Raw genomic sequence first — 26,287 nt, 5'->3', positions numbered from 1 at the left:
CTAGAAATGTTTAGGTGTTGCTGTCAGGAGAGACAGCTTTTTTTTTTTTTAATTTGAATATGCTGGGAAGTGGATTACCCCAACCTAATTAATTTTCAATTACCTTTGTGACAAGCATTGGCAGGTTTTGAGACTTGAACGCAGTGGCTAGAGCTAGAATGAGACAGACCAGCAAAGAGTCTAAAACCAGGTTATATTTCTGAATAAATCCTGATAATATAAAATTGCATTGCATGGTCTTACTAGCCAAAACATGAGTTTATATTCAGTCTTGGCATTTGGGAACAGAAGGTGGTATTTAACAGTTTTCCTATTTTGTGCATGTTTAATTTCAGTAGATAGTAGATACAAACTAATATTGTAAACCAATATTAAAAAAAAAAGCTAAAAAGAGTAAAGGAAGTTTTTATCAGAGCTGTTTATTGGGATTGTTCAAAGACCGTTCTAGCAGTATTGGTTTTGGTATTCTTGCCAGTTATCAATTTGTACCTAAATTTAAGAAGCACAACAAATGTATCAGTGTGGAAATAATCAGTTTGCTCTATCTGATGGGAATTTTTCCAGTTGCAAGGAGAACCAATAGGATCAGAAGAATGTGAAGCAGCAACAGAACAAGCAAGCAGGCGTTGATTGCAGAATAATCTGATCTGTTTTATTGTCAGATCTGTTTGTTCTGCACATTCTGAAATAGCATTCGTAACAGACAGCAGTTATAAGAACCTGCAAGCAAGGACGCAGTTTCAGGTGGCTGGCTGACTGGCATGTCCACAAGTACATTAGGTGGTAATATGGCTGTCTAAAACATGTGTAAGCCAGTGGAAGGCTTTGTATTGTTGGTATATATAACAAATACAATATTAGCTTATGGTCTTTATTCTTTATTCACTGTTGGGCACTGTGATTTTGATAACAATGATTTACAAAAAGGCCTTTTAAGGTTCCTGCGACATAGCCAGGCAGTCTGGGAGAGAAGTCAAGTCTTACTGAGTAAGACGTCAAACTTGCAGAAAATGAAAGCATGTATTAAGCCTGCAAAGTATAATGGTTCTAAAACATTTTCTTTGGCACTTACATATGACTGAAAGCTACATGATACCAAGCTGTTTAGGATTTATAATTAAGAATTGTGAAGGTCAGATTTGGGCAGAGAAAATAACTTAGTTTGAAACTGCTGCCTACAACACTGTAGTATTTGCAAGAGTTGTGGGTAAACTGTAACCTAACCAGGTTTAAAAGAACAATGTGCCAAAACAGCGAATCACTCAAGAAATCTCTTGCAACTATTACTCCAACATTTCTGTATGTGATTTTGTCTAGAAGAGTAAGCTGCAGTTCTAGGCAATGTGATAAAACAGTCATATGCAGGGCTAGATGCAGTTCTTGCTGATCTCACCAGGGAGTTCTTGAGTTTTCCACCAAGGGTTCATGTACTTTGAAGCCAGACAGCTAAGCCTCACTTCTTTTTGTCAGTAAGTTATTTCACTCTAGCTGTGTTTCCTTTTCTTTTTATATGCTGGATCCTGGAATACTGTATCCATCCTCAAGAAACCTCAAAACTCTTCTGTGTCTAGGAAGTCACTCACACAGATCCGTATTTCCCTTATTCCCACTACTGTCCGTTGGTTTTTAGTAAGGAACTCTTTCCTTGACACTGTTCCTGGCTGTTGTCCCTTGAAGCAGAACAGGTTTTTGTTTGCTCACAGCTAATGGCTGTTGGCAGGAAGGAACAGGCTTCTGCCCTGTGTGCCTACCTCAGTGCAGGTAAAGCTCTCGAGAATTACACGATGCCCAGTAACAAGATATCCATAAACAAAGTTTAAAGATCAGGAGATGGAAAAGTGCAGGTTAACAGCTCCAGTGTTGGGGTTTGGGGGACGTTCTTTATTTCGTTAAAGCCATCTGTAGAATTGACTCCTTTCTTCCCATCTGGGCTCTGTTGTGGTAGGAAGCAGTCACTGCTCTGGAGAATTTCTTGCAGGTATCAGAGGGCGTGACTGAGGCAGGCAGAAGCTGGTTGTAAACACAACCAAGAGAAGTAACGTACTAACTCTCTATGTAAAACTATGGAAGAAGCACACTTTATAAGACCAAGGTGGTTTTAATTCATTTTAAAATTACATGAGTGGCTAATACCTGTAGTCTTTCTCTTGAGCAGGGAGTGGATAGTTCTGGACAACTTGAAAATGAGGTAATTAGCTAGGTCACCCCAAATTTAGAGATGTCCAGGAGAAAACTATACTTCCTGGACTACTCTGAATTCTTACTCTCCTATCCCTAGGAAGCAACATATAACTAAATCCATCTCCCTTTTCTTCTTTCTCTTGCTCTCTGGAATTGGACAGATCCTTTTTCTGCTACTGTTGATAATGTTGATGATGCCATTCCAAACCTAAATCCTTTCCTTACAAAAACTAACGATGCTGCTCATCTGTCTGTGTCTTCTGATGTTTCTACTTTCACCAGTAGGACACCCACACATGAAATGTTTGTTGGTAAAGTACTGTTTTAAACTAATTACCTGTTTCCTAAAATTTTAATAGTATTTTGGTTTCTAAAGTATATTTGTGGGGCCTTAGAGGAACTGAAAGCTGGTCATTTGGGGCTTTTGTGCTATGTTAGAACTTGATTTTATAGCTGTGCCATGAAAATAGCATTAGTATCCTTGCTTAACTGCGTAAGTGTTTTTCTTTTTGATGTAAAGAAACTTAGTTACAGTTAAAGCAGTTGCATTTCAGTACGTTTCAACACAGTTTTTTATGCTTGGGAGTTTTAAGGTAAAATACTCAATGTGCCTGAGAACTGAAAGGAAATGCTACTTTTCTGTTCCTCACATTGAAATATTCTTTATAAATATCAAAAAAAAAAAAAAAAAAAAAAAAGTGAGCTCCTATGTTTTTTCCCCAGTCGTGTTGGCATTAACAAAACTGATAAAGCCATGGGCATTTTGGTACATACTGTGCTCAAACTCTACCTACCAGGCAATCGACTAAGAACTCACCTTTTAAAAACTATGAATAACTTAGTTCAGAGGTGATTCAATGTGCTGTCATACTAGAAATCCCTCTGCTGTTTCTGTTGGTGCAGGTACCTAGTAATTTGATTGTTTCAATATTTTAGCTTTTTTAGAAAAAAATCAGTTAATTACATGCTAGTTCTGTTCCTAAGCAAAGTTTGGTTTAAAGACAGTCTTGTGGAACCAACAGGGCTTTCTTTTTGCAGGTTGAACCCAACTAGAATAGATCTCAGAAGAATCCAGACTGTCATATAAGAGAGATTTGTTAGCTCTGACACTTGTTTTATCTTTGTTAACAAAGGATCTCTTCAGAGATACCACCTGTATTTTGCCTAGTTTCCTGGCTCGTCTTTTCTTAGTGGGGACAGAAGGAGGAGCAGGTCTTTAGAGCAGAACTTGTGCTGTGAAATGCCTGTCCAGAATTCCCAGGGCAGATTAGCTGGCTAAGGCAGGAGCTTACAAATACTTGAAGCTGTAACTCCTGCATAATAACCTGATCTGTTTCTAATCACTCTTTGCCATGCTTCCAAGACAATGTGTATGGCTGCAGGCGGATGGAGAATGACTGTTTGAAATACACCTTTTTCAGTAGGGTTGTTATTCCACCACATCCTGTGCATTTGTTCTGCAGCCATACAGAAAGCTGTGTCAGTGCAGGGCTGTCAGCGAGCAGCTGGGTGAGCTTTGGGGATAGTTTGGTGTCACATTCGTCACACTCAGCCCTGAAGTCACCGGAGATGGATGGCCTTGTGACACTGCTTTCCCTTCCAGCATCTCATTCTGTAAAGTCGTATCTCGATCCAAAGATCCTGGCAGATTGATCTGTGAAAAGTAGATGCAGCTGTAGTGGTAGCGCAGGCAAGGTGCTACGTTAATGTGAACGTGGATTTAAAATAATTCTTTCTGATTCTTTAGATCATTACAATCCATTTACTGAACTAAATCCCTTTGTGGCAACCAAATATGAATCCACTGTTGGGCTGTATCATTATATGTCAGGTATATTAAAAAAAATGCCTTGAAGCTTTTACACTTCTTTTTTTTTTTTTTTCCCAAGGGTGTAAAACATGGCATTTGCTTGAAAAGAAAAGAAAAATGTGTTTATCCTAACATAGCTGTGGTGTTGAAACAGTTCTTTTTCCCTTTAGTATTATAGATAATGAAAACTTGTTTCTTGTATGTCTTGTGTGTATTAATTTCATTGTGTTATTTCTGTGTTATTAGACTATATGTGGGTTTATAGGCTAACCTGAAATTAAACTTCTGAATAGCAAATACAGTATATCTTGATTCTCTTTCTGTAACTCTCCTTCTTCTTCTCCTTTCCTGGCTTTCTCTCTTTTGTGTGCCATGCCTTATCAGACTCTTTTTGTGGTCCTCAAGCTTACCCTAATGCTTCTCATTTCCGCAATGAGCCTTCTTCTGTAGCTGGTCTATTTGGAGGTAGGTAATGGGATACAGCCTTACCACGAGCACGGAAATTTCAATGTGTTGTGTGCCTAGAGCTAGTAGGTATATCATTGGCTACAGAAGTGTGTTATTACTTTGCCTCCAACTTTGATTCATGTAGTAGTGCTTATGCTAGATGTGTTGTCACAAGTGGTATGTGACTTGTGCTAAGTATTTAGTGTGAGAAATGAGTATCTCCCCATTTCAGGATTTCCTGTAGTTCCCATGTTGCCGCACACCACATGGAAGGCTTCCACATTATAAATATCTTCTCATCTTACTTAGCCTCACTGTTTTGAAGACAAAGGGACTGGGATGTTGCTGCTTCTGCCACTTTGGTTGATATACTGCTCTTAAGCAGTGCATTAAAACAAAAGTTTGCAACAAAACATGCCAAAGGTATCTGCTGCATTAAATTACCATCAAATCACTTGTGCAGCTATGTAATATTGGCGTAGTGACTTGGTACTGATGCTATTTCAGGAATACGTTGCTGACAGTTGTTAACTAGGCTGTGGACTGTGACAGATAATCCATCTAAACCAGGTGGAAAGAGTGTTAACATTGCTGCTATGCCAGGTTTAGGAATACCTCCAGTGAATGTTTTGTGGAAGAGTTAATTCTTAAGCACATAAAGTTACGTTTTGTTTTACTGTCTTTAAATAGAAACCGGCTAGAGTCATTTAATGAAAGGTTAAATACTCTGTGTCACTGTTTCCTTTGTTCCATATCCAAGAAATAGAGTAATTAGTTCCTGTCAAGTCTTGTTTTACTCTCTTAAAGGAGCTCTCTCCGGCCTTTGCACCTTTCTAAACATGTAGGTTAGACAACGTCTGGACTGATGGTTCCTACCAGCAGTAGGATTAGATCTTTTCAGAGCCTGACTCAAAGGAGTCCCATGTAACATTTTGTCTTCTCGCTTAGCTTAATGTAGCTTGAAACATCCTAAAATGTGAGAGCAGGAAGTTTAGCTTGTACCAGTTAAGCCCATTTTCTTAAAGAAAAGTCAGAGCTATTTTAAGTCACATTTTTTATTGGTACAGGCACGATTTTAAGAGTTGCAGGACATCCCATCAAAGGAATTCCTATCTGCAGTTCAGAGTCTCTGAAATGGCTTGTTACAACTTGACGGTATACTTGTCACAGATACTCATTTTGGTTTGTTGTTTATTTACCCTCTATCTTCTCCCACATTACTGCTTCCCTTCTGTTGCTGTATGCTGGTCAAAAATTTTCTTTGATTTGTTTTTAATATAAGTTGTATAAATTCTTAGTGGTGGATGCTTTCGACTTGTATGTTCCTTTAAGACAAATAATAAGAAAAGGTGATCCAAATTAGTCTATTCTGTGAAGGTTGTGTACAAGGATAGCGCCACATAGTTATTAATTGGTAGGTGAAAGCTCATTTCAGGAGAACAGTAAGATTGAAATGAGCTGTCACAGCAAACTAAATGAAATCTGACACATCAGTTCATGGAGATGTTTTATTACCAAACTATTTGTCACCCTTTCCTTTTATTTCTCTATATCATCATATTTTCTGTTCTCTAACAGAAAAGTTGATTTTCAAGATGGCATTGCATTCCTCGGTGCTTCTCATACAAAAGGAATAACTACTTCTGTAACTGCCTGAATGTCAAGATGTAGAGGCACACATGTATGCATAGATTTGCATGTGTGCTATATATAACATCAGAAATGTGATTTTAGGAACAGCTCAGCATTCACTTTCATATTATTGAGCAATCAACTTTATTTAATATTGCCGCAAAATCTCAATACTTTGTGCTGCAATAAACTTTCTAAGTGTTGAAAAAAATATGTATTTGGCGAACACTTTACAAGCAGACTATAGCTGCTTTACAGATGCACAAGAGGAGACAAATGAAGTAATTAACGTGTTCTCAAATATAACTAAGCAAATGTTACAAAAATGTTACTATTAGGAGCCTCTAACTGAGGGATTATGAGTCAGGCGTCTTGGGACAGTACAGGTCTTGCTTTGGTTGTATTTGAGAGCAGCTCAACTAACACAAAAGATGGAGGGAGCAATCTGCAGGCAGCTAATCTTGAAAAAGATTCTGTGTCCAGCCAGCTGCATTGCCTGCAAAAGCACAATGATTATTTCTTAATACTTTTATTGTAAGTAGTTTGTGAAAGAAGAAGGATGTTATAAATAGTGCAGAGATTTAGCAATGGGGCGAGGGTCTGCCGTGGCCTGTCTGCCTTATATTTTGAGAGAAACTTTTTTTTTTTTTCCTTTTTGAGGAATAACTTTAAATAAACTGCTTCTAGCTCTTTCCCAATACACTTCTTGATGTCAGAGTATAATCTGGGTATTTGAGGTATTCCTAATCTTTCTTCAGTACTTAAATAATCTACATGTTTGTTTGGCTTATCTTGCATAAGAAGGTAAATTTATGGGAAGCATACTTTACAAAACGTTAAACTTCCTTCTTTTTCCCCACAGGGTTCACTCCGTCCCCTGTTGCTCAACCACAGCCATCAGCTGGCCTTAATGTTGACTTCGAGTCTGTGTTTGGAAACAAATCTTCTAATGTTGTCCTAGATTCTGGTGGTAAGACGTGTACTAAAATAGATGATATATGTCCTTTAACGTTTTATTTATTCTTGAAGTATAAATCTCTTAATCTGTTTTTACTCATATTGCTGTGACAATGTTCCAGCTGAAAAAAAGAAAGCAGGTTTTAAAAGGTCAATAACAGCGTTCTTCATCCAGCTCTTTCTTGGACGATCAAAAATTTTTTTTCCTTCCATGCTATTTCTGTATGCATTCTGATGAAATGCTTACATTTATTTCCTGCACTTAAAGCTGTTGTGCATTAAAACTTCACACTGTGAACAGCCCTTTTCGTTTGTGTGTTATCAACTGAAGTTTGCACTTGGAGACCATGGTCATAAGAAGTAATGTTGCTTCTTAACTTTACGTGCAACACATTTTTTTAACACTTATTTGCTGATGTATTATATTTGGATGTGGAGATGATTTATCTTATATGATCATTTCCTGAAAATAATCAAAACAGTTAATTTGGATTGTAATCATACGTTCTTTTGAGCATCTGGGAAGTAAATACTTTCTGGTCTTTTGACATTGTATTCTTTTGGTATTGGATTGGTTTTGGCCAAAAAAGTGATCTGCTTAAAAACAAATATGTATATTTTGATAAGATTGGAATCGTTTAGATATTCTTAATTTTGTTTTACATTTTAATTGTTTTATAGTCATTGTGAATCCATTTCATGTAAAATAGGTGTCACATAAGTTAAACCAGTAGAGTAAAATCTCCCTTCTGTAGTAAATATCTCCTTTATCCATAGGCGTAGTAGTCTTATACTTCTTGTACTTTGTGGCATCACTAGGTTAAATTTTGTATTTTAGCCTTTGTGTTGAACTTGCTGTCTACTTAACTGAACATTCATGGGAGGCCAGTGACTCAAATTGCTTATTTCCTTTATCATTCAAAGGCTTTGACGAATTAGGTGGTCTCCTAAAACCAACAGTGGCCTCCCAAAACCAGAGTCTTCCAGTTGCCAAAGTACCACCTAACAAGTTAGTGTCAGATGATCTGGATTCATCTTTAGCCAACCTTGTAGGCAGTAAGTATTGACTGACTTGCATATAAAACACATACTTAATTGTTTTGAGTGAATGGAATTTCAATAGTGTCTTTTCCTACTTTGTGACAGATTTGGGCATTGGAAATGGAACTGCTAAAAAGTGAGTATGCCTAATCAAAAATTAAGCGTTTTGATTTTCTTGGTAGTGAGATTTTATGAAAGTACAGGTCCAAATGTTTCCATAAGAATAGCATGTTAACTTTCAGAGCACGCTTAGGATAGTGCTTCATTTCTCACGTGAGATACAATGAGTTGTTAAAAGCTGGCTGAAGGTGATTGTAGGCTGAGTAGTGACAGTGATAATACTTGTCAAGATGTCAGCCTTTCTATGATTCCTTTGGGTAAGCAAATCCATTGTTTTCTAACAATTTACAAATTTATTTGAAGTGATGTAAACTGGACTCAGCCAGGTGAAAAGAAACTAACAGGCGGTTCCAACTGGCAACCCAAGATTGCACCTACGACTGCGTGGAACGCTCCGACGTTGGTAAGCAAATGCTCATTTTAAAATAGAGTTCTGTGTAATTAGATATGTGGACTGACAAGTAACTGAAATTTGTAAGTGACCTATAGCTGTAGTAGAAAATTGAAGAAGTCAGTTTGAGATGTGTGTTTGTATTTTGTTTTCGTCACCTGTGCAGTTCTAGTAAAGTAGTTGCAGTTTGACATGCAAGTTCATCATAAATTAGTATTTGACCAGTCTCTCATGGCAAGATAACTGGCTTTGTGTTTCACTAAGCTGACATAAAGCTGTGAATTGAGGTGATGTGGGAGGGCACTTCACAGTCCGGATAAGTAGAAGTGCGAAAAGTGTGTTCATAGGTGCATCCCTATGTCAAGCATGTCTAATGTTACAACACGTAGCCTCCTCTGGGAGTGAGAATGGGCAGGGAGATTAATCGTGGGGTACTTGTACAGGTGTCTGTGCAGCAATGCAGGCTATAGCTTTCTTAATGTAACTACTGCTTTCCTGCCCTGATGTGTGCAATCATTTTTAATGCATGTCAGTTTGGGTGATGTCTATTTTTTAGTGTCTATTGTAGCATGTAGTATTGGCAAGGGGGTTGGGTAGCGTGTAGGGCAAGGTTTCTTGACTAATGTGTCCAAAAAAAAGTTTATGTGGGTAGTTTTCACAATGCTAGTGAACACTTTTGCATATGAATCCTACTCACCCTTTCACCAACGACCTGGAGAACTGACAGAACAGGTAGCAAGAAGTCCCTGAGGATTTATTGCAGCTGTAACTGACTGGGGGAGGTTGAAGCCACAGTATAATAATAAAACATCATGGATTAGGAAAGTCTCTCTCTCTGGATCCACCAGATCTTCCCTAGTGGGTGCCCATTACCAGCTCAATCACGTAGACAAAAATATTTGTGGGCCTTACTGGAGGGTGTGTAGGTATTGAAGAAACTGGGACTACTCACCTGCTTTAACGACTGGTGGTGTGAGTTTACGTGTGTGCTTGGATCTGTTGAATAACTTGTGTCTTGTGTGCACATCTTCTTGTGATAAGTCATTAAACTTAACAGCTTTTATTCCTTAGAGATACTTTTGAGACACTTTTCCTGTGAAACTGTTAACATTAAAAAAAATAAAAGGAAACAGAAATAATCTAGAAGAAAGTTTGTCTTCCTATGCTGGTCTATTTATTGTGGAGTTGCTGCTGCTTGCTAAATAAATATGCTTTTGAAAATAAGGCTTTCTTGCCTTCAGAAAAAAGGCATATATCAAATAAATGGACTATGCAAAATACTTACAGACCTACTGGTGACAGTATCACAGATGTACGTTGTCTCATTAAATGACTTGAATTACAAGAATGTGTTGGGGTAGACATTTAATGTATTTGTGAACTAAAATGCTATCTGTGTATATTCCGTTGTGTAAGTATTTGCTTCTAATCCAGTGTTATTGCATTATGTAATTGTTCTCCCTGGGAAATACAGAATGGCATGCATTTTCCACAATACGTAAGTGAAACAACCCACAGCCTTTTTGCAATCAACTGGCATGCTGATATTAACCACTGCTGTTGCAGAATCTCATAACCTTCTTGCTATTTACACATTCCTCATTTTAAAACCTTTGGTGTGCCAAAAAATTCAGCTTTTCCTAGCATACACAAACTTCATAGGTGTTCTGCAGGCTCTTGACTCGAATGATGGCATGGGAAGTACCGAGATTTTTTTCCTTGCTTTAAACTGTACCATTTGCTGCCAGAGAGCTGGGGTGTGTGTCTGTGCTGCCTTTAATGCACTTGGTGACTTTTGAATGAAGATAAGGTGTTTGTGTTTGAATAACTGCATGAAATCTCACGGGCTTCTGTTATACTTGGCACTTTATCCACATTTACGGTAGATCTTGAATTATTTTTAGTGGGGAGAGACCAATATGCCATTAATGCTCCTATAAAAAAAGAAAATCCACGCTGACAGTTTACAATGGGCAAGCAGTAACCTGTGCTTGCTGTCTGAGGAATGCAGTTTCTTTTCGTTTCAGAGGTTTTTTAATGTAAATATTGGTCTTTCCCTGTATCCTGTTTTCATTGCAGGGTAACTAAGTAAAGGATGGTAGGTCTATACTTGAACACTCAAGAAACAAATTTAGTCAGCATGTTTGTAAGTGTGTAAGCAAAAAAAATTTAAAAAAAAAAAAGAAAAGAAAAAAACAAGCGAACAAAACCCTTCAGGGCAGCCATTCCTGCTGTGGAGTACCTGGGTAGTAGGCAGCATAGGGGATTCTCGACTGGGGAAATCTGTCCTGGTGACAATTGAAATACCGGTGACACCAGCCACTGTACATGAGCAGGCAGCTGATACTTAAGAATTGACTCCAGAAGCAGCATTGCTGATGTCTTATTGATTAGGTTACCACTTGTCTGCTGTAATTAATGCAGCATTATGGATATTTTGCTGCTTCCCTTTTTTCTGTATTACCAATCTCCTGTGCACTGAGAGATGTGTATGGTCTTTGTCTCGTTATGAACAGTACTCCCCACAGCACAGGACATGGAAATTAAACTTTTTCTTAAGAGAAGCTCACAGGAGGTGGAGAGGATAGACAGCAAGCTATCTCAATACTTATAAGCACAATTCATTGTCTGGAAAAACGACACATTTTTTGTCCTTGTAAGAGTTTATACTAATTTCAAAAGCGGCCCGTGAAACTGAAAAGAAAAAAGTGGTTCTGATATGAAGAGCTGTCTTTAATATATTTTCCTACTTTCTAAGAGTTGTCAGCTGTTTTTATGTACATGTTGCCAAGTTGTTTATAAACAGTAGCTTCATCCCAGTTTTTTTCTGTTGACAGCTTTCTTATTGTAACTCCATAAAAGTTACAAGCGGGTTGCGGGTAATATAAACATGTCTATAAAGTATTAAGAGGATTTTTAACCTATTCAAATTGAGTGCACTAATTGGGTGAGTGAGAGGGAATGTAAGGTGCAGATTCACGTTTTCTATGTAGATATGAATTCTTTTTGGAGTTCTGTCTGCTTTAGTGAATGATCCCACTGTAGCTTTAGAACTAATCATTTATCCTGTTAGCTAGATTTACTTTGAGACTGAGGAAGAGACAAGAAAAGCCAGTTAAGTTACCATCCCAATCGTTAGATGTTAGAGTTGAATTTATACTGAAACATGGTAGGAGAATCCCCTGGCTAGATAGAAGAGAATTCCTGTAATGTCTACAAAAGCAATGGTAATTTGACCTTCTGATCCTTAAAATTCTCTCTTAAGATCCTTTGTGCACTGTTATTTCTGATTTTGAAATATAAACATTTACTTCATGGGATTCAAAATTTTTTTCTGAATTTTCCCTCTAAAATTTCTGTTTATCATACTTTGTTCTTTAAAGAGAAAGCAAAGAAAGCCAGGAGAATGGTAGCTTGCAGTTTAGTCAGCCAGAGTTCAAAGAGCTTAAAAGCAAATATTTCATTATAAAATTGTCAAGGTCATCTAGAAGCTTTAGCTTAGATACTCAGTCTCCAATAATTTGGGTACATTTTAACACAAGACTGCAAATTCTAATAAGTGCACAATTACTCTTTGCTATATTCATAATGTGCAAAGCGCTGCAGCGTTAGCAGTGTGCAGCTGGTCTCCTCCTCTCAGTTCACCCCTGTTTGTCACTTCAGGCACCACCCGTCATGGCGTACCCTGCCACAACACCGACAGGAATGATGGGCTACGGGATGGTAAGTACAGCTGCTGTAACCCCAACAGAAGTCAGACACTCTGTTAGGATTTAATTGCTTATTGCAATTTAACTGCTTATTGCAGTAGCAGTGATTTTTTTCTGAACTGCTTTACTAGAGACTGAATTTCAGCCCCTTATTCTTCACCAGATCACTAAAAACCTGGTTTTCTGCATGAACATAGTGGTTTTTTTTACATGAAATTCAGACTTTTCTTACCTTACCTGGTTGTGTCTTAATTTAAACAAAAAAACAATATTCTTGTTGGGCTCTATTGGTGTAGGAATAGATATATCATGTAAGTATAGCCACACTCACAACAGGAGTGTTTTATGAACTGAAACCATCTTCAGGTCCATGCTCCCAACCTCAGCAAAAGGTATCTGTATGGATGATGCTACAAACCTGCGAGGTTGTGGCACTGTGTCGTGGTGTCGCTTGAGAATTGCACTTCTCACTGACACACCAGTGCCACAAGTCTTTTGATACAGACCTGACTTTGCTGCTTGTTGCTCCGGAAAATTGTTCAGAGTGTTGTTCTTAGCTCCGATTTGAAAATACTTCTGAAATGATGGGATTTAACTCTTTATTAGTATGCTTTTACTGGTACAGCACAGCTTTGCTGAGTAAAAAGGGAGGGAGTTTTCCTAGAATAACTATTTTGCTAAATGGCTCCCTGATTTGTGTAATAAAAATAAGCTGAAATGCTTCATCTTATAATCAAATTTGATTCGTGATTTATAATTCATATGCCTTCAGTAAGTGAACAGTAAATGTGGCAAATGGTGTTCTGGAGGGTCTCGTGTTCTCCATTACCCACCCCCTAACTCCTGTAGTGTGTTCTGTGCAAAGTCGCTGTGGTTAAACTGCCTTAGTGCTGACTCAAACTTGATCAATACAACCTGGCACTGCAGGTGCAAGAAGCATTTTCCTGGTGGTTTTGATTGAGCAGCCGGGGAAGGTAACATCTTCAGAAAGTAATCTTGCATAAAGCAGCTTTAAATGCCAGTAGGAAATGGCAACTAGAACTAATAGTAGCCATAGCTCTGCTGTTCCGAGTTGCTGTTACCTGTTCAAAAACATGCAGCGTCTGAGCCGATGGATGAGATGGGCTATTACAGAATGACCGGTTGGCTTTAGAACACATCCTGAAAGTCATTCGGGCTCATTCACACTTGACTCAAGACATTTACTGCTAGGAATCTCATAAATGTTGACCTGTTTTACAGCCTAGTCTTTATTTTTTCCTGAGAGCAACAATACACTCCTAACACCGTTATTATATGTTAAATTCTTAATTTGGCAGAATCTCAGAACACTTTAGACTTTGATTGCAAAATGACTTAACGTTAACTTTATGTGTAGTTCTCAGTTTTGAATTTTTCCTGAACTCCACCAGCTCTGTAAAATGGCTCTTACGCTTCTGGAGGCATGGACAGGGAAGTGTTGTCAGACCCCAGTTTCAGGGGCAAGACGAGCAGCACAAATGCTTGTGTTTAAACAAGTATTTCAGTGTTTCAGATCTCTGCAGCAAGAGATTAAATGGGCTCTGTTGTTACTGTGAATATTCCTTAACAATGCTCTGTTTCTTACTAGTGACCTGTATTTGTGGAATAAAGTAGAAATGTTTTATATGATTGCACATATCAGAGATGGCCAAGGCTTTTCATGCATTTACCGTTTTCCTCTCTCTTCTTAATTAGTTGAAATACATTAATGCTACATATGACTTGATGTTGTCCTGATTTTTTTTTAGCCATCACAGATGGGAGGTATACCAGTAATGACACAGCCAACTTTAATATACAGTCAGCCCGTCATGAGACCACCAAACCCTTTCGGCCCTGTACCAGGAGCACAGGTGTGTACATTCAAAATTACAAATACAAAAGGAACTAATTATAGCTGGGTCAGTTTCTTTAAAGGTACTTCAATATCTTGTGTTGGACAAACGCATTGCACAAGCACGTTAGTTCATGTAAGGATTGATTCTTATGTCCAGGGTGATGGCATTGAGCTTGTTTTACAAAAGCAAAGCAGATGATGTCTTAAGCCATTGTTCTTCTGGAAGTATGATTGAAGTTTTCCTTTGTTTACGGCATAGTAAAGATATTCAATAGCTGTACAAACTACTCTGGACTTTCCCCACAAGAAAGATGCTACGTGTGCCTGCTTTTTCGGTTCTCATGTAATGTTCTGTATAGATCCATTCCTAACTGGCTGGAATAAAAGATGTGGTGAAGGGATACTCTGAACATTGAAAGTAGCTGACTATCCATGCTGCTCCTGAATTCTTCACTTTTGTTGTTTGTTTTGCAAACTTCTGTCACTGGGAAGATTGCCTGGACTCAGACCAAGAAATAGGGGGGGAGGGAAGAACGTGTTGGGGGGAAACAAATATTGAATGCTTCCATACTATTTTCAGAAAACAGGGAGATCATTGAGAATTTACCAAGATACTTATATTTAATAAGTGTAGTAAGGTGGAGCCAAGTTTAGTTGGAAGATTGGAACGCCGGTATTAATGCTGCATGTTTTTACTTGCCAGTCACATGTTTCTTAAAGTTCACGCTGTACTTCGTGATTCTATTTTTAAAAAATATGTAATATATTGGGATTGTATTTTGATCTTACTATAAAGTAAGATCAAAGCTCTGTCTTCATAGGTGGCTGTTCAAAAACATGCAGGTATTTCTTCATTTAGGTGAAGCACCCAAACTTGTGTATGGGGTGTGTGTGTGTGTTTGGGCCTCTGGAGTGTGGAGGGAACAGACTTCAACAGTAAGTTGGAAGGGAAAAAAGCCTCAACATTTTCTCCAGTGCCTTAATCTGATCCTTAACAGGAAAAGCTGTTTTACGCTTCCAGTGGGCAGTGTCCAACCTCTTCTCACTTCAGAGTTATGTGGGTAGATTTATTTTTTTAAAGGCTTTCTGTGAAAGAGCCACTGTTAGGTTTCTTCACCTAGAAATGCTGTTTGCAATCGACTTTCTTTTGGGCTTCTGAAAGCATATTTGTACGTTCATTGTCACTTCAGGCAAATGATTCAGCATCTTTTGCTTGGGGTTTTATGTATTTCATGGAAAAAATGTTTGACCTGCCTAATTAGGCAGGCCTGTCTAATTCACTTATAAACAGGTAGGTGGGTCTAAATAGGTGGGTTGAGCCTTCCTGCCTCATTTGACATTGTAGGGCTTGGTCTAGGTTGAATCCCAGCTGGCTGTCATAACAGGAAAAGGAGGAATTAATCACAAGTGAGGTGTGTTTATTGTGCTTATCTGACAGCATGCTTGGTTCCTGCAAAAATGAATTTGGTTGAAAACACGCCCTTTGAATCAGCACTTACTGATGACCAGGAAGGATTTTCCTTCAGACACGGTCTGCATTGCTTGCAGGTGCTGAGTTCTCAGAAATCTGACTTCAATAAAGCAGAAGGTGTTGGAGGTGAGGCTTTGGGTCTGGTCCCGCATAGTGCCTTGCATTTCAAGTGGCATGAGCACTGGGCAGTAAGGAGGCGAAATCCAGCTCTAAACCTGTTGGTGCTAGAGGAACCGATGGCCAGTGCTGTTGTTCTTAAAAGCTTCTGCTAAAAAACTGCTGTGGTACGTTCTGGTTTTAGTTATATTTATAAGCAGTATTCTAGATAGATGTGATAGATGTAGGAAACCTCATCTAACTATACTTCACACTAGTTCTAGGCTTCCTTTTTAATAATTAGTCTTGTTAAAATATGTATTTATTCTAAGTTACTTTGTCTTGTCTGAATTTAGCTGAGCCATCTAGTAAGTATTTGATGTGAACAGACTTCCTGAAATTTCACCTCTATTTCTGGTTACACGCTGATGTTACACAAATGGCAGAGCTCTAAACCTACCAGTCTTCCACACTGCTTTCAAACTGGGACGTTTCTTTGGACTTGATTTGGTAAATTTCCAATTAACACCAATTTAACAGGATTTTTAATGTGCAGCTTCAAGTCATTTGACCATGAAGAGAGAGGATGTGACGTGAAATCAAGTTGCAGTGGGCATGCCTTGCTGGAGTTAGGACTCTGATAGACTTGTCATTGGTATCATTAACCTGCTTCAAATCCTGGAGAGTGGTGTTGGGGTGGGAGCTGCAGCTTTCCAGAGGGAACAGCTGGGTTGGAAAGGAGGGCTTCTGACACCCCGAAACTGCTTCTCGAGCACTTCCCATCCTGTCTCATGGCTCTTCCATAACCTGTCTGTGGGGACTGGGTCAGGGTGCCTCATTGGTAGCAGGGTTTCGGGAAGGAGATAGGTTTCGGTCCTGGTAGAGAGTATTGATCCTAAAAGAACTCCTCCCTATTATATGGTTTCCAAAAAATTAATGTGAAAAATGTTATTTTGCAATGGCAATATTTACACTCCGGGCACTGCTGCAAGCAGTTGCCATGAGCGTGTTCCCTGTCACACGTAGGTGGGCAGACACTGAGTGGTTCTGAAGGAAATACACCTCCACGCAGGGGGTTCTGCACTGGGTACGGAGTGCGGGTGCGCGCTGGTCACTTGTGACTCAGTTACCAGTGAAGTGGTGGAGCTGGAAGTGGAGAAAGCCGACTGTTAACTTGTAACCGCAAAAACAGGCAAGTTCTGTGAGGGGCAAGGGCAAGCATAATTTAAAAAAGCACCGTTTATAACTGGGAAAGCACTAACAAAGGGGAAAAGAGCTTTAAAAAAATCAAGAAAACAAATAGTAGATACTCCTGCCATTGCAGCTTGGGGATTATTGGTTCCTTCCAGCTGCTGAAAAGCCAGCATCCCTACCTGTCAATTCTGCGCTTCGTATGGCTGAGTTGGTAGTGGGGTGCTTTAAATACGTGGCTGTCTGGTGGGATTTTTGTCAGGGCACGGACTGGCGGCTTCAGTCTTCAGTTCGCACTTAAACAGCAGCAGTTGACAAACTCTTGTTTATTTCCCCAAGAATATATCCCGTGCTCTCCTTTTAGGCCCCAAGTTAAGAATGATCTTTTAGGTGCTTTCCATCCTCTTTTTTAGATGCCTCATACTTTAAGGGGAAAAGACGCCGAGAGCTGTTTCTTCAGGAGAAAGATGCCCGGGCAGCTGCTGGGCACGGTTCCACAGCTTTCCCTGGGAAGCAGGCAGGGCGCTGATGTTCCTCAGGAGTGTCAGGTTTTGCATCTTCTTTTGGAGAAAACTGCTGGGAAAGTGCAAGGCTACCTGCTTGTTTGGAAAACACCCCTTCAAGTTTCCTTTCTGGAGGGACACATCTGGCTCGTTTCCGCATTATGCCAACCATGGCGAGGCTTTTCTGTTTCCCATGTGACCAAAACCTTGGTTTAATAGTTGGTTTCTGCCAGGTTTGCCTCTTAACCTCCCCTTGTCCTTTCATTACATGTTCAGCTTTCATATTCTGTCATTCTGAGACCTTTTTTTCTTTTTCTTTCCCTTTCTCTGTCGTCTTTCCTACTAGCTGTCTGCAGCATCCAGCCCTTCCAGTCAGAGTCCTCACAGAGCCTCAGGAAAGGACCCCTTTGCAGAGCTCTCTCTCCAGGATTTCTTGTAGAACAACTTAGGTATTGTCCGTTATTCTGGGGAGATGCTGGTTTTGTGACATAGAAATTAAAGCTCTAATTCCTGCTTTATGGCTAGAAGTGGTTTAAGAAAACGCTAATAAAAACCAGTCGAGTTGGAAGCATTGTGGAAGTGACTGGGAATTTCAGTATCCTTGGCAGTTCAAGGGCCTCATCAAGCGGAGCAGTGTTTAGCTACAGCCCACTGGAAACAGTTTGGTAGCTCCCTTCTGCGCTGCAGGAGCCAGGGCACGCAGCACTTGCTAGGGAGACCGGCCTGGTTCTGCCTGCTGTTCACGGGTACATAAACGTCAGGAAAACGTTGAGGGCTCAGGGTTAGCAGCACCCACCTGACTGCTTCCGACGGTCTGCTCGCGCCCTTCGCCGACTGCTCGGCCTCCTGCAGGAGGTGCTGGGCTCCGAGTGTGCAGGGTTTGCGTTTCAGTACGGACGTGTCGTGGGATTCTCCTGTTCATGTTGTTATTGGGGTGGGTGAGAGCAATAATGAGTGAAACCTTAAAATAATGTAAGAATAAAGAATACACGGTGCAAAGAGTAGGCTGTTAGCTCACAGCGCGTTCTGCTCGTCCTTGGGCGCTTCCTCTGGAGCAAAGCGAACGTGGCCTTGAGCTCCCTGTGCGGCCGCGCTGATCTGTGTCACCTTGCTGCTGGTGGCGAGGTCCCGTGGATCAATCAGGGTTGTTCTTGTTGGATGGAACAGCTCAGTGCAAGCAGGTGTTCTGAAGGCCGGTATAGTCGGACAAATGTCCTCATCTGTTCTTATTTCTTGGCAAATTTCTATTCACAACTTCAGAACTGTGGCTATCCTGGGCATTTGGGGAATGGAAACCTTTGAAGAAAGCACAAGTTTGTAGTAAAATCCCACTTCTCATGATGCTGGATGTTAACGTGAAGGTTTTTCGTCTTTCCAGATTCAGTTTATGTAACTGGGTTAGATGGAAGAGAAAGAACGTTTCCAAAAAGATGTGCTCACCAGTAAGCCCCCACTCCAGGAAAAACCGAACTTCAGTCTGTCAGACTCTCCTCTTCCACTAAGTGATGCCGTGACACGATGAAGACCAATGAAGGAACCTGGGACAACTCCATCGGAAAGCATCGATACGCAACACAAAGCCAAGAATTGACATCAATAAAGACTGAGATCTGTTCTTTCGTCCTGGTGACTAACACGTCAATACTTTCAGCTTCTAATACTATCCATAATCGATAACGTACAAAGAGAAGCCTTTATTCTGGAAATTGAGATTGGTGTTTGGAAACGCTGTCTGGAATGGAGATGTCCTTTACCGTAACTCAAAACAAGACTCCGGGGAGGGGAGGGTCAAATCCTAACTCTTAATTCTGCAGTTACCTTTTCTTCAGTCCTCACAAATGTAGGCACAGCAGTAATGGAAATTAACTTTTTTTAAAAAAAAAATTATATATTCAGTTTGCAGTAGACATTCCTTATGTATTATTGTTTGTATTTATTTATGATTATCAATTTAACATTAATATTGTATCAAAAAAAAACTCCTTATGAAAATGAGTATGGATGTATACAGTATGTCTGATTTTTATCCACAAAGAATGAATCTGATTCAGAATGCTTTTCAGCTGACATACAGAGCACTAAATATTTTAAAGGTCTGAATCTAATGAATTCTCAGTATATATGGGAATTAGGGAAGAGCTGTAAAATGCATTAATCCTTATAGTCAATTCTGTGCCTAGGATTTTGCAAGGGAACAGTTAACTGACTAGAAGAAGCACTACATTTTTAATTCAGCATTAGTGCATTGGGAAGGAACTTTATTGCTTTGTGCTTGGCATGTCATTATTTTTACATTTGACATTATAAGGCCTTTCCAAAATGAATGTGAGGAATTGCTTTCACTTTAAGACTTTCCTTCTCTTCTGTAAAAAAAAAAAAAAAATAAAAAATAAAATAAATTGAGGTATCGTGAGTTGGGGGGGAAGCCTTTTCATTTGGCTAGTGCCATGTTTCTGATCACGTACCTTTTAAGAGTTAAAAGCGGGAAGTAGCTTCCTTACATACATCTAGTGGGAATTTAGATAATGAAGAATTAAAGCAGCACTGTTGATCGGTGCTTTGTGTAAATACATCATTACTTCTGGGTGGAGAGGGGCCTTCAGAAGGATAGTCAGTGATATGAAAGCAATTCTGTACATGAATTAAAGCATACTTGCTGCATTGTCTCTGCAGATTCTATTTTTGTTTAAAATATTAAAACGTATGTTAGCAAAGATGGGTGGATTTTCAAATAAAATGCAGCTTCCACAGAATTTTGTTACGGTATGAACGTCTGAGGTGCTTTTCTTTTTTGCTGCTTACAAATGTGCACTGATACTTGCATTGTTTACTTAATAAAATACCAAATGTATTTCACATGTGCAGATTGTATTGCAGGCCCCGTGCACCACACCGTGAATGCCACGATCTGTGCGACGTCTTCCTGGTGGTGCCGTAGCGGAGGGTCTTAGTTCATCGTAAGGAGTCGTCGCAGCAACAGCTGATTCCTTAAGATGATGTTTCCCCATCTTCTAGTCTTTCAAAATACTCATGGCAGTAAACTTGCACTGTTTATAACCAGGCAAGAAGCACAAATACACCAAAAATTATTTAGGTATCTTCCCCAGGATAGCTAATGCTGGAGAAGGTTTGAGCAGCTGCTCACGCCACCGTCTGCTTTAGATGCTGGTTTTCATCACGGGGTTCTGATAGAAGTGGAACTTCCCTCTCAACTACCCTAAGCTGGTCCTGAAGGTATATAACTGTACACCTTAAAATGATCAGTAATTTAGAATTTCTTTCTAAAAGCATAAATAAAAACATTGAACCCGTTTCAGCGTACGTAATGCATAAGCTTAGATCTGGTGAGTTTCGTATACAACTTACTTAAATCTTTACCTCCCTACAATGAGGCTTTCAGTCTGGGGGTGTGCCACCCAAGAACAATTTCTTTTCAGTTTTTGCTTGCAGTTAGAACATCAGAAATGTGGATTATATGAGTCGAGGTTAGATGGGAAAAAAAAGTGGATGTTTGTGTCCTGATGGCTAAATTGGTGATTACTAGGGAAGGGATTGTTCAGAAACATTGTTCATAGCTCATAGAAAAGGTTAAGGTAGACACTGTTCCTTCTCCATATCCCGGTGTGCTGGGGTGTGATAAACACCGACCTTTGTTTTAGGACTGATGCTCTGTGCAGTATTTTCAGTCTGTTTTGCTGAATTTACTTAGACCTTTTTGATTCGTTAGAGCCCCTTTGGGGGGCTGTGAGCCTGAGGTTGCAAACTCCTGGTCTCAAAAAAGGCTCTTCTGTAGGGATGACTTAACTCTGTTATCCTCTGCTGGTAACTCACAGTTGCTGTGTTATGGAGCACAGATGCTGCCCAGGCTAAACCTTGTTGGAGGCTTTGATAATAAACTTTTAGTTTTACTCTTCAGGGAAGGAAAAAAAAAAAAAAGGCTTGAGAATTTTCTGAGGATTATTTTCCCATTTAACTTGTTCCTAATAAGTATGTTTGCTTTTGTTACTGCTGGAATAACACTCGGTTGTATCTTAACTGAAAAAGCATAGCTCAGACATGTTTCTTTTTGAATTACTGTGCGTTTTCAGTAACAGGGGAATGCGAAAACCTGATTCTCTTCAAAACTGAGGTCAAAGGTTGTATAATCTAGAAGAGCAAACTGTCTGAGAAAGCTTCCTGTGCTTAGGAAGCAGTGGAGGAAGCAGTGCTTGGTTAGAGGGTTGGAGCTCTTTTTAGAGTTTTGTGAAGAAAAGTAGCATGTAGGAATCAACATTTTTCATCAGAGATGTATATAAATAGAACTGTTGGACTTGTTCCCTGAGACGTTTATTGTTGCCCCAACAAGAATCTGAACAGCTGTAACCTCGCAGCTTTTCTAAAAGCGCGCATGCAGATTGTTCATCTGACAACCTAAATTCTTCTGCTTCTGTTAAATGCAATCGTTCAGTCGGAAGGACCTCTGGAGACATTGAGTCCAACCGCCTGACCCCTTCAGGGCTAACCAAAAGCTCAGGCACGTTCCTGAGGGCACTGTCCAAATGCCTCCTGAACACCGACAGGCACGGGGCACCAACCACCTCTCTAGGCAGCCTGTCCCAGCGTCTGACCACCCTCACCCTCTTTGTTTCAGTTACAAATTAAACCGAGCTGCTGCCTGCAATAAATTCACACTGCTGGTACCTCGGGAGATACTTAAAACAGTCATTGCATGACTTTGTGACGTCAGGTGCCCGTTCAACCAGCTGCTGAAGTCCCGAAATTCCAGCTGCCAAACAGCCCTTCAGCAAGAAAGGGGGCACAGGGTGAAATCCTGCCTCTGTTAGATGAACAGTACGTGTTTGCAGAGCCTGGTGGAAGTTTGGGAGAGACGTAAATGGATTGCAGCTTGAAGGCCGTGACATAATTGAGATTGTGGCAGAAAAGGGAGAATCAGGTGCCAAAGCACTGGGAGAGATGATAGAGAGATTGAAAATGCTGATGGGAGCAGGAGATTGACGAGGGAATGCGATGGGCAGTGAAGAGATGTGCTGAATATGGAAGAAAAAAAAATGTTAATGAGAGCATATGTAAATAAGAGCTTTCTCCTTGGTCTGTTGGCAGGCCTCTGACTTGACCTTTGCGGCTCCCGCACGCTGCAGCGAGGAGAGCACAAACGGCCTTGGCTTCTCTCGCTGAACTTGCCCGACAAGAAAAATCTGTGAGTTCCCGATGCTTTCTGTGCTAAAACGAGAGAACGAAGGGAAGGGGCTGATCCGTGTGCTCCGTCCTGCCTCCGTCAGAACGACTGCGGGGAGAGCTCTCAAGGGGTTCCCCCGGCGCCAAGCAGGGTGGCAGCAGCGTTGCCCTTTTGTGTCCGAAGGCTGAGCAAACAACTCCTTCCACTTCGGTTGGGGGAGATGCTTTGTCCAAGGTAACACCTCAGTCTATGAGTTGAGTGCAATGTGCTTCTTGCTGCTTTTCTTGCTTCTCTGCTGAGGAAGTTTCCTGAGGCGAAGATGGAAAAGCCTTGGAAAAGACAACTTCCTGAGCTGTTCTGCTGATAATGCCAGTGAAAATGGGTTGGGCGCAAACCCGTTGCTCTGCCTCCTGCAGCGTACGAGGAGAGCTGAGGTCTCAGGCTTATTTTCATAGTGCAGATCTCTGCTCCGCTCAGTGATAACAGCTGAACGTCCCCGTGCCAGCCCCAGCAATTCCCCAAGTATTGTTTTTGCTAAGAAGCGTTATTTGATACAATTTTAGCTTCTTGCTGCTCTTTAACCACTAAAGGTGGGGAAAAGACCAGCAGCACGTCAAACCCCAGTTTTTTTGTGGAGCTGTTCTGTGGGCTGAACATGGGAACAACTGCTGGCGTCTCGTTACCGTGCCGTGTCCTAAAACAACACGCGGCGCTTGCGGTCGGCTGCAGAACACGAGCTGTGAGGTGTGGTGGTACAAAGAAACGTCCTTGCTCCTACAGTGGGTCAAAAATCCAAGGGTTTTGATCCAAGGGAAAGCCTTTTTCAGAGGAACATCCAGCTTTAAAACATCAGTGGCTTTAGGTGCTAATGATATTCGGTTCTCTGGTCCTGGTCTGTCAGTACAGCGAAACGTTTCGGTCCATTAGTTTCTGCCCTTATTCTGGCAAGCTCCTCGCTGCCCGCAGAATCCCTTCCGTTGAATACTCTCGGAAAGCAGGCAAACGAGAACAAATGCTGCAGAACAAGTCTCCTGCCCTCGTTTCTCCAAACCTGCAGGTCTGCACCTGCGGAGAGATCGCCTGGTTATATAACCTGGCTGCATGGGAGGCTGCGAACCTCTCCAAACACCCATGTTCCCCGCAGCTCGGGCTGCAGAGCACGGTGCTCCAGTTGCTTGCCCCTACAGGGAAATTGCTCAGAGAGGGTTCAAACCAGCCATACGCTGAGGTAAGCATCTGAAATCGCTTCCATGAGCACTGCAGAGCAGTACACACCGCTCTACTTTGTGTTTTTAGCCATTTGGTGGATTGGTGGTTCTTAGTTGGAGCACATGGACTTCAGTTCTATTGAAGCTGCTTACCTGCAGCTGGGTGCTGCTCACAGCTCTTTAACTTGAATTTGACTTTCAAGTGAACACTTGCAGGAAAGTGTCCATCTGTCCCAACTCTCCCCAATGCTAAGAAAATTGCAGTTTTAACAAAAAAAAACCTTATATCTTGTAGCCCAACTAGTGTCCTATGCTTGTAACCGCAGTAAAAGGAAAATATTTCAGCACGCAGGGAATTTCAGGATGCTCCTCCTGTGTAAGTTTTGCACCAACTGGCACGGTGCCCCCGACTCCCGTTGTTTAAGCAGGAGTTGGAGGTGGTAGCCGTGCTGCCAGTGTGCTGATCAGCTCCTCTGCTTTACAACACCTTGCTCATGCCTGAGAGTTTTTGGCAGTAACAAAATTATCAAATCCAGATGCTAAGGACCTCGCTGTTCCCCCCATAAAAGCCTCCCACTTGCCCTAATGCTAAGCACATGGAAGCCAAGGGGATTTGAGACACTTGACTAAGTTTTGCTACAGGCTGTTGCTTCTGGCCTGTGCAGGCTCCCTGTGGCTTGCACCCTAATTAGCATGTTTCACATTTCTTTTTAACTCCCTCTCGCCCACACAGGCACTTACTGTTAAAATCTAAACGGTGATTTCAAGCTGCAAAGTTGTTTTTTTTCTGAGGTACAAGTTTATGTTGTCCTGCCACATGCCCTACGGTGCGGTGTGGATGATGGGCATAAGCACGGAGACGTCTGGAGAAGGGCCCTACGTTCACATCCCTGTAAATGCCCTCGGGGGAGCGGTGGGAAGAAGGCGAGGCTTTTCTGTAACAGCAAAAGCCATATTCTAATTCTATGACTATACGAAAAGCCAGACTAACCACTGAGCAGAACTAATCCCGCTTTCAAGCGCGCCAGCTCATGCAGCTTGCACTCAGAGAGAGGCGGCATAGCCACGGAGGGGCTGCTGTTGTGCTTAAAACGTTGGCACCTCACGAGTAGGGATCCCCTTTGGACACACGAATATTTAGGAGTCACCTCAGCCTCTGCTGTAACTCAGCAGGGTTACAGCAGAGACACGGCCAAACTCATTCAAGCGCTCACCACGTGGCAGTGCAAGTGAGGTTGGGTTTGAGATGCGGGCTCCTACTTTTTGTGTTTGTAAGGAGCTGCAGACAGTCAGCCCCTCTCACCTCCAGCTCAAGGAGACACCTGCTGGGCAGGAACGGCTGAGCTCACCTGGAGAATGCAAAATGTTTGTGCTGAAGCATGGGATAAACCGAGACGCTGCACGGCTATAAGTCGGTCGGTTATTTATTTTAAAAAAGCTTTCTTCCAAGTACCTGATTAACCCCTCAAGAGTTTAAATTGGACTATTTAATGCCAGCACAAGTTTCTAAAAAGGTTTTTGACTCACGCATTTCCTATTTGTGCCTTTGGGGAAGTAACTGCATTGTGTACTCCAGACAGGGCGTCCACGATGCACAATGAGAATGGGAAAAAATCCCTGACTCAGTGTGCTAAGATACACGTCCAGAGAGACCAGCCACAGAACAAAAATAAAGGCTTACACAACGTACTTGGCCAATTCTGAAACAAATTTAAAGACTTAAATGATTTTTATGCTTTGAAATTATGCTTTTGAAATTTGAAAATTAACTTTTAGTAATTGCAATATGTTTAAGTGGAGTTTTTCACGCAGACAGATAAAATACATTCAAACATTGAATTTCCAGCAATATTTGAATTGTGCTTGGGTAAACTGGGTTCTGATTTAGCAAAGAATTAAGTGTTTTGTAGCAGTTCTGCATTTTATGGCAGCCTACGTTCAGTGTCTGCTCGAGCTGGAATTCTACATTTGACACACGGCAAGTAGGGATCACAAAGCTTGGCTCATAACAGCTCAGATATAACTTCTCACAACAACTTCTCAGCTACACGTGCAGCTGTTTGGACCAAGAAGCCCAAGATATGCCCCAGCAATACCTCCAAGTCTAAGGAAAACAGCCATTCAGTTCGCCATCTGGGCATGTCCCTAATTAAACGTCTATGTGGAGATGATTCAGACACTCAAAAATAGTAACCACAAAGTCCACGCACTCTTTGAACGACAGAGCAAATATTTAATGAACCAAGAACGTTACATGTCTGCTAACAGCACAGCTTCTCTTTTTTTTTTTTTTTTTAACCAACCTGTTCCTTAATCAAGTCTTTGATCATCTGAGCTGTGATGTGCCTGTTGGATTTACCCATAGAGCCATCTTCCGTGGGGCTTTTGCTTGGCGTTTCTTCCGGCTCCTTGTGAATAGGCATGGCTCTTCCAACCACACACATTAGCTTTGACTCCAGAGGACCCAGTTTTAAGTATTCCTTAAGTAGAAAAAA

The 26,287-nt window shown here is 41.0% G+C and overlaps 2 protein-coding genes across 10 annotated transcripts in view; one reads left to right on the top strand and one right to left on the bottom strand.

Annotated features, from left to right (window-relative positions):
- PICALM (phosphatidylinositol binding clathrin assembly protein) overlaps positions 1 to 20,174 on the top strand; it is a 64,715-nt gene extending 44,541 nt beyond the window's left edge. For 2 of the 6 annotated variants that reach the window (XM_040544414.1, XM_040544418.1), the window contains exons 13-21: positions 6,933 to 7,040; positions 7,952 to 8,083; positions 8,174 to 8,204; positions 8,492 to 8,591; positions 10,054 to 10,077; positions 12,243 to 12,302; positions 14,059 to 14,163; positions 17,755 to 17,857; positions 18,787 to 20,174. In XM_040544414.1, the coding sequence (XP_040400348.1) occupies positions 6,933 to 7,040; positions 7,952 to 8,083; positions 8,174 to 8,204; positions 8,492 to 8,591; positions 10,054 to 10,077; positions 12,243 to 12,302; positions 14,059 to 14,163; positions 17,755 to 17,847 (653 nt within the window). In that variant the 3' untranslated portion in view covers positions 17,848 to 17,857; positions 18,787 to 20,174. Of the gene's footprint in view, positions 1 to 2,342; positions 2,493 to 4,375; positions 4,457 to 6,932; positions 7,041 to 7,951; positions 8,084 to 8,173; positions 8,205 to 8,491; positions 8,592 to 10,053; positions 10,078 to 12,242; positions 12,303 to 14,058; positions 14,164 to 17,754; positions 17,858 to 18,786 lie in introns of all 6 variants that reach the window. The other 4 variants (XM_040544419.1, XM_040544415.1, XM_040544416.1 and 1 more) reach the window with 4 other exon arrangements.
- The window catches only part of CCDC83 (coiled-coil domain containing 83), a 28,229-nt gene continuing 21,282 nt past the window's right edge, over positions 19,341 to 26,287 (bottom strand). For all 4 annotated transcript variants that reach the window (XM_040544421.1, XM_040544420.1, XM_040544422.1 and 1 more), the window contains one exon: positions 19,341 to 26,272. In XM_040544421.1, coding sequence (XP_040400355.1) covers positions 26,087 to 26,272 — 186 coding nt within the window. In that variant the 3' untranslated portion in view covers positions 19,341 to 26,086. The remainder of the gene's footprint in view (positions 26,273 to 26,287) is intronic.

The sequence above is a fragment of the Cygnus olor genome, chromosome 1 (assembly GCF_009769625.2).
Source record: "Cygnus olor isolate bCygOlo1 chromosome 1, bCygOlo1.pri.v2, whole genome shotgun sequence".
Taxonomy (NCBI): domain Eukaryota; kingdom Metazoa; phylum Chordata; class Aves; order Anseriformes; family Anatidae; genus Cygnus; species Cygnus olor.
This window is presented reverse-complemented; position numbering and strand designations above follow the sequence as displayed.